General features: G+C 42.4%; 1 protein-coding gene across 2 annotated transcripts in view; it reads right to left on the bottom strand.

Moving 5' to 3' along the window:
- LOC135522004 (intermediate conductance calcium-activated potassium channel protein 4-like) overlaps positions 1 to 13001 on the bottom strand; it is a 52036-nt gene that overhangs the window by 35719 nt on the left and 3316 nt on the right. The window contains exons 2-4 of one of the 2 annotated variants that reach the window (XM_064947868.1): positions 9964 to 10059; positions 3427 to 3890; positions 2019 to 2173 (exon numbers count right to left, since the gene is read on the bottom strand). In XM_064947868.1, coding sequence (XP_064803940.1) covers positions 2019 to 2173; positions 3427 to 3890; positions 9964 to 10059 — 715 coding nt within the window. The remainder of the gene's footprint in view (positions 1 to 2018; positions 2174 to 3426; positions 3891 to 9963; positions 10060 to 13001) is intronic. The other variant, XM_064947867.1, reaches the window with a different exon arrangement.

Here is a 13001-nt window from a genome sequence, read left to right as displayed (position 1 = left end):
CTCAGCATATGTGGGAACTCCTTCAAGACAGTTGGAAAAGCAATCCAGCTGAAGCTGGTTGAGAGAATGCCAAATGTGTGCAAACTTGTAATCAAAGCAAAGGGTAGCTACTTTGAAGAATCTCAAATATAACATTTATTTAGATTTGTTTAACACTTTTTTGGTTACTACATGATTCCATGTGTTATTTCATAGTCTGGATGTATTCACTATTATTCTACAATGCAGAAAATAGTACAAATAAAGAAACCTTGGAATGAGTAGGTGTGTCAAAACTTGACTGGTACTGTAGAAAATAGTAAGAATAAATACAAATATTCTTCCATTGTAAAAACATATCAACTCTGTACTCAGCATCAACCTAATTGAGATATTGGCCTATATTCTTACTGGTGAGGGTCCATTGTTTTGTGAACAATGGCAGTTGAATATGACAATATATCATATTGAAACTCCTTTGTTCTTTTCTATGACAGAACAAGATCTGAAGTGTATTATTTAATGTAATTTCCATGGCATCCAGACTGCTTGAACATAAACGTCGCAGCACTTTCACAAATTTCAAATATGCTTACAGTGTTTCAAATGAGCTTTTTTTCTACTGCGTGTACCTTTCTTACCAGTGGGTGTAACCAAAGTGTTTGAGTCACAGACATAACAATACATGAGTCAATGACCACACTGCTTTCGTCGTTGGACAAGAGAAAGGTCATATGTTATCATGTAGAGCACATTGGGGCTGCATTCTGTAAGAAACGTGCTATGAAAATAAAGTTCAATATTATCAGTGCCTGTACTCTTTGAGTTCACCCATAAAACCAGTAAACTCACTGTAACCTTTCACATCTCCCCCTCCCCTCTGCTCAGTGCCAAGACATCTACTCCCGTGTGTGTGTGTGTGTGTGTGTGTGTGTGTGTGTGTGTGTGTGTGTGTGTGTGTGTGTGTGTGTGTGTGTGTGTGTGTGTGTGTGTGTGTGTGTGTGTGTGTGTGTGTGTGTGTGTGTGTGTGTGTGTGTGTGTGTCACTTCTCTGACCCATTACTCAACACCCCTTATCTCAGAGGTGTGTGAACAACCAAGACATTGTCAGGTATTCTTCCCTGAACATGTCATATACAAGCTGATAGTGGGGATAACAATCATACAAATACTATTACAGTGGTACAGTAGTGTTAAATTCATTTTCAGAATAGAATAGAAAAGCTTCAATATGAAAACTACAGCTACTGTACTTTAAGACATCATAGCATGCACTGGCAACACACAGGGGGCACATGCTGTAATGTAGGACATTGTAAGAATGCCATAATGGAAAATAATATAGAAAGAGGCCAAGACAAGAGAGATCGATGGGAGTAGCGACAGGCAAACAATGAGTCAGCAGAAACAGTACTGTACATGGCGTTCTCTCTGCGTGCAACCAGCAACTAGCCACCAGCATCAAAGTCAATATCGGGACTGGGTGGCACCAAGCACCACTGTATTTCTATTGTAAGTAAGTCACTTTCTGCAGCCACTTCAACGTAATGGGTACTTACACAACAACCAACTCAAGAGCACTGACTAGTGTTTCAATTTCCCTCTATTCTTCTTCATTTGATCACCCTGTTGCAAAATAACTTTCCTGAAATGCAGTTTATTTGAGGTTTAAAAAGGCTTCTGAAGTTTGTCATTTCCACCTTGAAATTTCAGACAAGATTTTCCCTTACAAAAAAATGTATCAACCCCTACAAAAATATCCATTAACTAAAATCCATTTCGTAATTCACATTTCCTGATGCTGCAGGATTATTGCCCTGCTGTAGCAAACTGGCTCAAATTTTGATCATACATCTGTACACCTGCAGAGACATGAAGCCATGTACAGTATATGTATATTATTTAGCCTGTCTACTTTACAGTAATGTTCTGCTTTAAAAAGCCATTGTAACCTTTAAGATACAAGCTTTATCATGCTTTGACACAGGCTAGAAACGTTATTTTCCCTATCTCTCCATTCTCCCCTCCCCATATAGTTACCATGACTCCATATAGTTACCATGACTCCGGTGAAGAGGCACACCACTTTTCCACAGCTGGTTTTGGGGGACACGTCCCCGTATCCCACTGTGAGGAAGGTGATGGCAATGAGCCAGAGAGCCGTGTCCATACGACCAGTCTGCTCCTGTGTCTGCCTGTGGAGGGCCACACACCCTGGGGTCACTCACTACATACACAGATACATATGTCTTACATGAAGATATTCATAGATTTTATCGATATTATATAGACGTTACATTACTAACAAGATCAGACCAATAGGTAAGACAAAAACAGAGATATATTAAGTTGGCAAATCCGATTGTCCAGAACTCTATTTTTTTAAACTTTTGTTTATTTAGTAAATGTTTTCTTGACTCTATTTCCTTAAAACTGCATTGTTGGTTAAGGGCTTGCACGGAAGGATTTCACGGTAAGGTTGTATTCGATGCAGGTGACAAATAAAATTTGCTTCAATTTGTTTTGAGATTTAGAATCTTTATGGGCATCCAAAGATCAAAGTGTTGTAGTTACAGTTAGACTGTGACCTTCTGTTTATCTGTCAGTGGCTGTGGGGTCAAGGAGGACCTGTTTCAATTCCAGAAAAGAGAAAATGGAAGTTGAATTGTCTGGACAGATGGTATAATTGACACAAAAATGGATGACTTTTGTTGTTGTTGTTGTTTTCTCGGAATCTATTTCAAAACCATTCCAATTCAGTTTTCATCTTAAGTCTTCTATTGCCTACAGGGAAGTTATAACGCATTATACCTGTCGGGTGTTACTCAGAAGTCTTACAATCTGTCAATCAGATCGTATAACCAAAATGTCAGTTTGTTTAACATGCAGCTTGATTAACTAACACGTTTGATTTTCTCTATGTAACTGAGATCTAAGAATCCCATCCCATTGTAGGTTCAGCCTTAACAAATGACCTCATGTTGGCCACAAGCAGACTTCAGAGGCCTAGGGTGGTATGTGTTGGCTCGCAATGAAGAGCAATTTGTCGGAGTAACTCAACAGAAAACGATCTACATTGAATCTGTTATTAGACATCCTTTCTGAATGGGAACTCAAACTGACCATCAATATTTGAAGTAGAGTGAGCAATTGATTGCCCCAGTCTGTTTGTAATAAACTGTGTAGGATGTGTGTGTACATGTGCGTGTTTCTGTGCTGGCAGTAGTAATGTGTTATATTTAGATTTTTAGCAAACTATTTTCATTACTCACTCTGTGTCCTCTTTTTCTGTTCTGTCTATCACACAGACGTCTGTCTGTGCCTGTGTATCTCAAACAGGAGATTGTGTGAGAGTCATGCAGTGTGTGTGTGCATGCATGTGCATGTGAGTGTGAGCATGCGTGTGAGCATGAGTGTGTGCCTGCGTGTGTGCGCCCCTCCACCCTACCTCTCACAAAGTGTGAGCATCCAGGAAGCGATGAGCCAAAACAAGAAGATGAACACCATCAGAGTGCGCGCCGGGTACTTGTTCATCAGCACCTTGAGCACGAAGCGGAACGTGAAGTTGATGTTGTTGAGCGAGCCGATACTCCTATAGGAGGCACTGAGCAGCACCTTGCTGTGCAGTAGGATCGTCCTGTGGACCAGGTACAGCCTGAGGAACATCAGCGCCGATAGTAGCAGCTCTGTGTCCAACAGTGCCTCCCCGTGGCGGGAGGACACACACAGCGGCGCCGAGTTGGAGGAGTTGACCTCTACCCCCTCCCTGGCGATGGGCGCAGGGACACCCACCTCCCAGTAGGTGCCCACGGGATGGATGGCACAGACCAGCAGCTCCAGGGAGATGCCCAGCACCCTGCGGCTTGTCATGGCGATGCGCCAGTCCACCTGGTTGTGGTCAATGATGAAGAGCTGGAGAAAAAGTGAGCGGTCGGAACAGGGGCGACAGGGGAGATAGAAGGGGATGAGGGCGATTGGAAGAGCCAGAGGGAGAAGGACAGTTAGAGGGAGAGAGGGGGAAAGAGAGTGAAAGATAAATAAAAAGAGAAAGAGTGAGACAAATTGCAAGAGGGAAAGGGATTGAGTGGGTGAGAGAGAGAGAGAAGTAGGAAAAGAAGGATGTCAATGGAAAATTGTTCATTTGATTTTGAAGCATTAGGTAAATGCTGATGATTAACTAAATGTGGGAATAGGAAGAACAGCAACGACAGAAACATAATGCCAAGGCAAACAAAGTCCCACCCAAGCAGATACGGAGGCAGTGAAAGTCAAGATTGTGAGGGTTGTAGGCGACACAAGCCCTCTGACTCACACGTCTCTTAGATTCTAAATATAATCCTGTCTGACCCTAGTCTGACATGACACAACTCCAAGATATCACTTTATTATATCACTAAAGAAAATGAAAACCAAATCCCACGCTGGCCACAACCTCCAATTCCTGTTGTTTTGAGGTTTCTTCGTAACTCTTGATATTTGAAACTGCCGTAAGCATATTAGAACACTCAGTTCGTAGTCTTGTTGCCCTTGACTGACTTTCCCATTGCCCAATCACCACCCAGTTCCTACAGCAGAGGGGGAACTTCAGTCACACTCTTCCCCTTGATATTGCCACACCGTTCCCTTGATATTGCCACACCGTTCCCTTGATATTGCCACACCCTTCCCTAATTATCGCCACACCTTCCCTTAAAATTGTCTCACCTGAAGCTTGTTGGTGTAAGTTAATTTCCTTACCTTTCACCTGTGTTTATAGAAATTCAACTGTACCTCCATCTCCTGTGTTCTTATAGACCAACCTCAAAATACAGTCCTTGACCAACAACCCTAACCAGTTTTTATATCCTTCAGGCCTGATCGGGCTATCATGGTGGAAAGGACAACGATGGAGTACAGATTCCCAGCTGACTAAGGGCTCATCTTCAGATAGAGAATGAGGGAGATACATATCAAATCAGGTGGATGGAAACGAAGAAACCATCCATCCCAGTCCCACTCCAAGCCTCATTTCAGAAATGGATTGGTCCAAAACTCTACAATTACCTATTCATATGAGCTCAAGCTTGTACTCCAGTTCCTTGTGATCTACCTTCATCCCCAGCATCAACTGCATTACCCTTTCAGACTACAACTCCCATCTCCATTGCAGTACCCTTTCAGATTCCACCTCCATTTCCACTGCAGTACCCTTTCAGACTACAACTCCCATCTCCACTGCAGTACCCTATCAGATTACAACTCCCATCTCCATTGCAGTACCCTTTCAGACTACAACTCCCATCTCCACTGCAGTACCCTATCAGATTACAACTCCCATCTCCATTGCAGTACCCTTTCAGACTACAACTCCCATCTCCACTGCAGTACCCTTTTAGATTCCACCTCCATCTCCACTGCATTACCCTTTCAGACTACAACTCCCATCTTCACTGCAATACCCTTTTAGATTCCACCTCCATCTCCATTGCAGTACCCTTTCAGACTACAACTCCCATCTTCACTGCAATACCCTTTTAGATTCCACCTCCATTTCCACTGCAGTACCCTTTTAGACTCCACCTCCATTTCCACTGCATTACCCTTTCAGACTACAACTCCCATCTCCAATGCAGTACCCTTTCAGACTACAACTCCCATCTCCAATGCAGTACCCTTTTAGACTCCACCTCCATTTCCACTGCATTACCCTTTCAGACTACAACTCCCATCTTCACTGCAATACCCTTTTAGATTCCACCTCCATTTCCACTGCAGTACCCTTTTAGACTCCACCTCCATTTCCACTGCATTACCCTTTCAGACTACAACTCCCATCTCCAATGCAGTACCCTTTCAGACTACAACTCCCATCTCTACTGCAGTACCCTTTCAGACTACAACTCCCATCTCCATTGCAGTACCTTGTGCAGTCCCATATCTAGCTTAGTAATGGTAAGTTTATCAGGTATGCAGTAGTCAATGGAGTCACCCTAGCTCCAATCCCAGGGGCCACCCAGGCTCCCGGGTAAGGTTACCCTGTGCCCCCTAACACAGAAGACCCAGTACCACCAGTGATCAGTGGGTCAGTACCTAAAGAGGCAAGCTGACCTCACACTGTGGCTGGTGGCCCATTCCAGTTCCTGTGGACAATGGCCAACACCTCCACTAGTGGCCATCAAGCAAACACCTTCTCCAGTGGCCATCAAATCAATACCTCCACCAGTGGCCATCGAATCAACACATCCACTAATGGCCATCGAGTCAACACCTCCACCAGTGGCCATTGAGTCAACACCACTAATGGCCATTGAGTCAACAACACCACCAGTGGCCATCGAATCAACACCACCAGTGGCCATCGAGTCAACACCTCCACCTGTGGCCATTGAGTCAACACCTCCACCTGTGGCCATCAAATCAACATCTCCACCAGTGGCAATTGAGTCAACACCTCCACCTGTGGCCATCGAGTCAACGCCTCCATTTGCCATCATTTAATTTTAGGGAATCACACGACTGCAAGGCATGGCTCTGTGCTTGTGATGTGCTAGTGTATAGGGGAGGGTTAGGGGGAAGTTGTTGTGGGAGATTGTTGGTTGGTAGATTAAGACAATTAAGCCATTGCCTATACGCCGGGAGTTTCTTTTTTTTTAACGAAGGCCAAGTTTGACGCGTTGTTCCACCATACTCTTCGCTTATTTGGGCAGAAGTGTTTGGACATTTTATTAATCTGTGGCTAATCCGTGTGGCATTCTGACAAACATTACAGTTAATTTCAGTTCTTTGTTGGTACAAGTTATTTTCCTTGTCTTTTATCTTTGGAAACATTCATAGAAATTCAACTGTACCTCCATCTCATGTGTTCTCATAGACACACCACCTGGGTAGCCCACACCCAAACCACCAGCAAGCCAACGTAAAAATACTGTCATTGGTGTGCGTACTGGAAGAGGAGTCAGTTGCAGGAGAGCAGAGAGTTGTGAACAGGCGAACACTTTATTTAGGCAGGAGAAACCAACAGAAGGACGTCAAATATGCCAAAGTGCAAAAATGCACAAACAATCACAATAATATGTACAAACATACCTCGTGAATAATATATATCACGGAAAACGCACACGAGAAACAGAGCGTCAAAAATGACACGTAACACGAAACAATCACACACAAAGACATGAGGGGGAACAGAGGAACAGTGTGTGAAATGAAAACCAGATGTGCAGGGAACAAGACAAAACTAATGGTTAAATGAAAAATGGAGTGTCGATGGCTAGAAAGCCGGTGACAACAACCGCCGAACAAGGAGAGGAGCCGACATCGGCGGAAGTCGTGACAAATACAGTCTATTACCAACCAATCTTAACCCTACATTTTTACAATTAGAAAGTCTTGTTCTTATTTGTACATTGTTGTTATACAGTATTTACCGGTAAGCAAATACAATTGCCTTGAACGTATTGGAGATTTACAAAGAATTATACATTTTAAATTCCTGTGTGTAAACACTACGCACCTGTGAGCCTTGTTAAACGTATATCGCACACAGCAGAATGAAAAGAGGCCCCCCGGTAATGCAAATGATCTGCCACCAATGAAGAGGGCTCTTTATATGTAACTGAAAGGGGAGGGAGTAAGTGCTACTCATACTGGAATTTATCCAAGCCAGAAGCTGGGCCTGTCACTCTACAAGCAGGGCCATCGGAACCCAATGGGAATGGGAGCTGGTAAGAAGCTTAGGGTTGGAGATCATGTAGAGACAGGTGATGATATTGACAGCCCATACCCATGGGAACGTGTGTTTAGATACTCACTAGCGCCTGGGGACCCCAGCCACATATCGCTCTCTCCGCCTGCACACCGTCCTGAACGCTGCTCACATGATGATTAAGAGGGGTATGTCCATTTTCCTCTTCCTATTTTTTATTTCTATGCTTCATTTCTCTGATAATGTCCTTCTCTTTTCTGTGTTTTTTTGAGAGTGAGAAAGGTTAACGCTAGGTTGCGCTGCCCGGCATGTTTTGTTTTCAGCCTAAATTGGGCTGCCCAATACACAGCCCAAAAACGATAACCTCCACCCATGCTTGAAACCTCACCTCCCTTATCTCCCCACAGCACTCGCGCAGAGCACCCCCTCCTCTCAGATAGGCCTACACATGGATGTCAACCTAACAGGCATTTAAAGACCGGGCAGTGTGCCCTGAAAAACCTTCTGGCTGCCTACCCTTTTGTCTAAAAACGTAATCATATACTGCACTGAGTAGTACATAAAATATATCTACTTCTGCACAGTCTTCACACTTGCACTAAACCTGTTTATCATATAGCACCCTGTTGACTTCTATACTGAGCAGTAAGGACATGGAATGACTGTCTTAACATATTGAATTTCAGTGTCTTCACCAAAGTCCTGGCACCTAGTGCATTGACAAGGTATTACAGAGCAAGGATGAAAATAAGACGACCACAGAGAACTGTACAAATCTCCGTGGATTCGAGTTTCATCAGGGGGAACGTGCATGTGAGCGTGTGTAAGCCACCGCATGGTTATTTACGAAGAAGTCCTGCTGACAGTATGTGTGTGTACTCAAGATATCATCAAGTTGCATCAGAGTTTTTCATCACCAATCGATGAACGAACCAACGGCTGAATTTTGGTAGGACCGCCACACAATTTGAGCAATTCACTTCCAGATCAAACAAGAAGTATCAAAACAAAAAACACCTTGCCACCCTGCCACCATAGGCAAGACCAAAAAATACAGCCCCCCACAAAACTAGAATAGTCCCAGTAAGCAAAATGACGTTTAAAATACATATTTTCCAGATGTTGAAGTTAGGTTTCATTCAGGTTCTGAATGTAAGGTGAAAAGGTATTTTCCACATGTTTAAAATACACATTTTCCAGGACGTTGAAATCAGGTTCATTTTCGGTTCTGAATGAAAGTTGAAAAAAATAATTTACCAAAACCAATGTCCGTGGATGTGGAAATCAAGGCCGGTCTGGAACAGCACCAAAAAATGCTACTTGAATCGGCCGGCCCGCTCATTAGACAGGACTACTGCACCAAAAAAAGACGTCCACAAGGCTAATCAATTTGGCTATTTAAGCTCTGAATATCAGCTACCCAACTTCATCAGGAGTTAGCTCGAGCCGATTTGCAATGTGTTTACACAGCAGGAAATGCTGAAGTATTTTATTTTTTGCTATGATCAGCTTGTCAAAAAATGACTGATACAAACTTGAAACCACTGATCATGACAATGGGGTGAAACTCCTGGACAACAGTTGTGATTGTCCGTTCCATATTGTCCATTTAACTTTGACCTGTCTTGTTTTTAGGATATGTTGTTTGTTAACATAACAGCACATTTTTTATTTGATTGAGCGCCATTTAGGTTAGGCTATTTGATCGGAAAAACCTGCATGATGTAAAATGTGTCTGTCTCTTTACATTATCATACATTTTATCTCGAGCCTGTAGGCTACAGCAAAGGTCATACTCTTTTTACCGTAACCTATATCTGCTACATGATTTCTGTTAGATTTTTGACCAAATGTTGGTGGAGCGCTGCAGCGATGTGTCTCTCCAACAGTACCCTGGAGAGGTACGCTGGGAATAGACAAGCACGATGTTTCGCATCCTTGCCTTTGACAAAGTGAGCACTGCTTATCAAAGGGAGGCATCATCCCTCAGCTAAAAAGCCCATATGCCACTGGTTGAGAGAAATTGTAATTGTTTTTAGGCAGAATTATGTGAGGTTTTATGTGTTGTTGTTGGAGTTGCGTCTTAGTCAGTTTAGCTCAGAAAATGCCGCCCTCGTCAATCATTAGGCAAGATCAGTCCCGTGCAAGCAGCATTCATAAAGGAGAGAAGCACCGTTAACAGTATGTGATTTAATGTAAGCGCTTTCTTCAACTCCTCTGTCCAAAGAGTAACTAACACAGTTCCCTCCAGGGCTGCACAGTCAGTAATGGGGTCAGAGGTCAGAGAGAACATACACTCACCCTGATGTCCTTATAATGGAAGGCTACGATGAGAATCAGAAGACACCCAGTGGACATGCTGATGGAGCAGTTGATGATAAAGGCATAGCGGGAGCCCTGGGGAGGAAGAGGAGGACAGACAAGATAAAGACATTAAAGGGAGGTTTAAAGTTATTCCAACAGTGCTTCTGTTTTCGATTATTTTCCGTTTGGCATTTTCCAGTAGCAGTGTGTTAGTGTTAGTGGAATGCTTTGACCTTCAGCCTCCGCTGGACACGCACACTGTTTTGGTGACAACTTTATAATGTGTGAGATACACATGCACCCTCACAAACACACGCACACACTTGGGCGGCATATGATAAAGTCGGCCTATTGACCTGGTATGAAGTATTGACTTCTAGTGGACCACCAGGTCACGCAACCAGATAAGATGAGTGTAGACCTACAAAGCTCTTAGCTGATGCATTAAAACGATCTTTATAAACTAGCAGAGCCGGCCCTAGCCACTAAGCGACATAAGCAAACGCTTAGGGCCCCGCGCCCGCTAGGGTGCCCCCGACCCCCAAAAAGTATTGTTTTTTTGTTTAGTGGTTATTTTAGAAACTCAGTCAGGGTCTCAACTTACTGTTGAGAGCTAGAATAGTAGAATACACATGGTGCAATTTCAAAATTTGGTTGTGCATAAGTAGTTTTTGTAGTTCTTGTTATGTCATTCACTGAGACTCACTCAATTAGCACGTCAGCTAACTTTTTGCATATTGGTCTAGCCAGCTATATAAACTAGTAATCATGTAATCATGGTTGAATTACCCAGGGGCCCTGATTTCGAGGGGGCTCCCATTGATTTTGTTATTCGCTCTCACTCAGATATCATATTAACATGGCATAAGTCAGTGAAAAAAAATGCAAACATTTATCTCCTCCCTATAGCAAAATGAGTACAATTGCATGAAATCTGTTTTAAAATGGCTAAATCTTCTCTCCACCCCATGGCAAAATGAGTAGGATTGCATGAAATTAGTTATAAAATTGCTAAATATTCTCTCCGCCCTATGGCGAAATGCCACTTAGGGCCCCAAAAAGGCTAGAGCCGGCTCTGTAAGCCAGTTACTAACCAAGTGCGAGGTGACATGCTATCCAAGGGGCCTAAATCAGTTTATCAACTTTATCAAAACCTAAAGATCATGGTATATTTAGTTAGATGAAAGAAAAAGAAACAGGATTTGGCTTCTGTAGCTATGAGCATAGCCGCTGGAAGTGGGGGTGCTGAGGGTGTTGCAGCACCCCCTGAAAAATCTGAATAAAAAAATAAAATATGAATACAAATAAAAAATACAATTTGAAAATTAAAAAACGTATTTTCACAAAAGTAGTGTACTGGGCCTTTACTACTATTAGCGGACCGATATTGACATCTGTAGCAATGGGCATACATTTTTTTTTCAGTACCTCCACTTTGGGGGGAAAAGGGTAGTTGTATGATTGAGAACAGTATCTTGTTGGATTCAATAGTTGCAATTGTAAGAGTTGTGGCCTTGTCTTTTTCTCTGCGATTGTCATTCTAATAGAATCCAGAAAGAACAATACACTGTCGTCAAAAATTTCCATCACCATGAAGAAAAACAATGTGCAATACAGTAATTTAGTACATACAGACATCAAGTGGTTTATGATGATGTGATGTGATGATGGTGCTTTGTTGGTAGAACATAGTGCTTGTAAAGCTTGGGTTGTGAGTTCAATTCCCACAGGAGACCAGTACGAAAATGTATGCACTCACTACTGTAAATTGCTCTGGTTAACATCGTCTACTGAAATGTAAAATGAATTAATAGGCCGTTTCAATTTACACATAGAAATAAGTTGCATTTGCAGAGTATTTCAAGAAACTGGAAAACATATATCAAACAAGTATTTTTATATTCCACAAGTACAATATTATCAGATTAACTGTTTTGTACAGATAATTATCAGACTAAAGTTACAAATGCTGGTAAACACTCAAATACAAATAGATTTAGTTTAAATATTTTCACAAAAGTAGTGCACTGGGCCTTTACTAGTCCTGTATTAGCAGACCTTCAGCGCGGGCATGCTACTTCCCGCGAATTATGCAATGATATGTCAACCCATCTGATAAGTAGGCTATGAGTGTCTTCATAATTGACTCTGAGAGTAACTATCACTTGACTTCACTGTACTTGAAACGATCGTCTCGACAATAGGCTAAGTGATAAAAGGTGTGCTGTTTATTGCGATGACGTCCACGCAGGCAACTGATGTAACCTCGATGAAAGTTTTAACGGGAGTTAATTTAATGATGGGTGGTTGGAGTTTACAGTCTAAAAGATATAATTGCAATTTTCAGACAAGGTTAGGGAAACTTCAACGCAGAAAGGTGGTATGGTGTGACGTGCGTTGGCAACGTTGATTGTTTTCCACAATTTCACTTGTAGCATCTGCATCATGTCTAATTTTATCCCAAGCCTAATTGGACTCCATTATTAGACCTCTATCACATGGAGACCACAGCACGTTACTTGCTTCCAGTGTCTAAATTTGTTTTGTAATATTTTCCCTTTGGAAACAGAGTAATTTCAAGCCTTTTTGAAACGACCTAATTTGTAGTAACTGTAACACTGGTTGTTTATCCAGGCCTTGGACATACAGAAAGACCACCCAAGACCAATGCAGGCCAGAATCCATCCCAACAGCCTTTAGACAGAGGCTGTGAGTAGATTATGTGAGTAGAGCCAGAAACAGTCATCATGATTCTGAATTAATTATTAAAAGAAAGAAAACCCTGCTGTTGATCACTTTTGATAAGGTCTAGTTGATTTGCAACAATATTCTTGGTGTGCTGTGTTCCGTGACAATGGCACACCCAAACAGCTGTTAGGCCATCGTTTGTTTTGTTTTTACAGTCACAACATGATGATGTTGTATTTGCTTTACTATAGAAACGCATCCTCTTGGCACACAGCCAAACCTGACGCCATATAACTCAGGAAAACACTGAGCAGATTAGCGGATGTAACTAACTAGATGGTCACACT

The sequence above is a fragment of the Oncorhynchus masou genome, chromosome 30, assembly GCF_036934945.1.
Source record: "Oncorhynchus masou masou isolate Uvic2021 chromosome 30, UVic_Omas_1.1, whole genome shotgun sequence".
NCBI lineage: Eukaryota > Metazoa > Chordata > Actinopteri > Salmoniformes > Salmonidae > Oncorhynchus > Oncorhynchus masou.
Note: the sequence above shows the minus strand (reverse complement) of the source record. Positions and strands in the feature narration are given on the sequence as shown.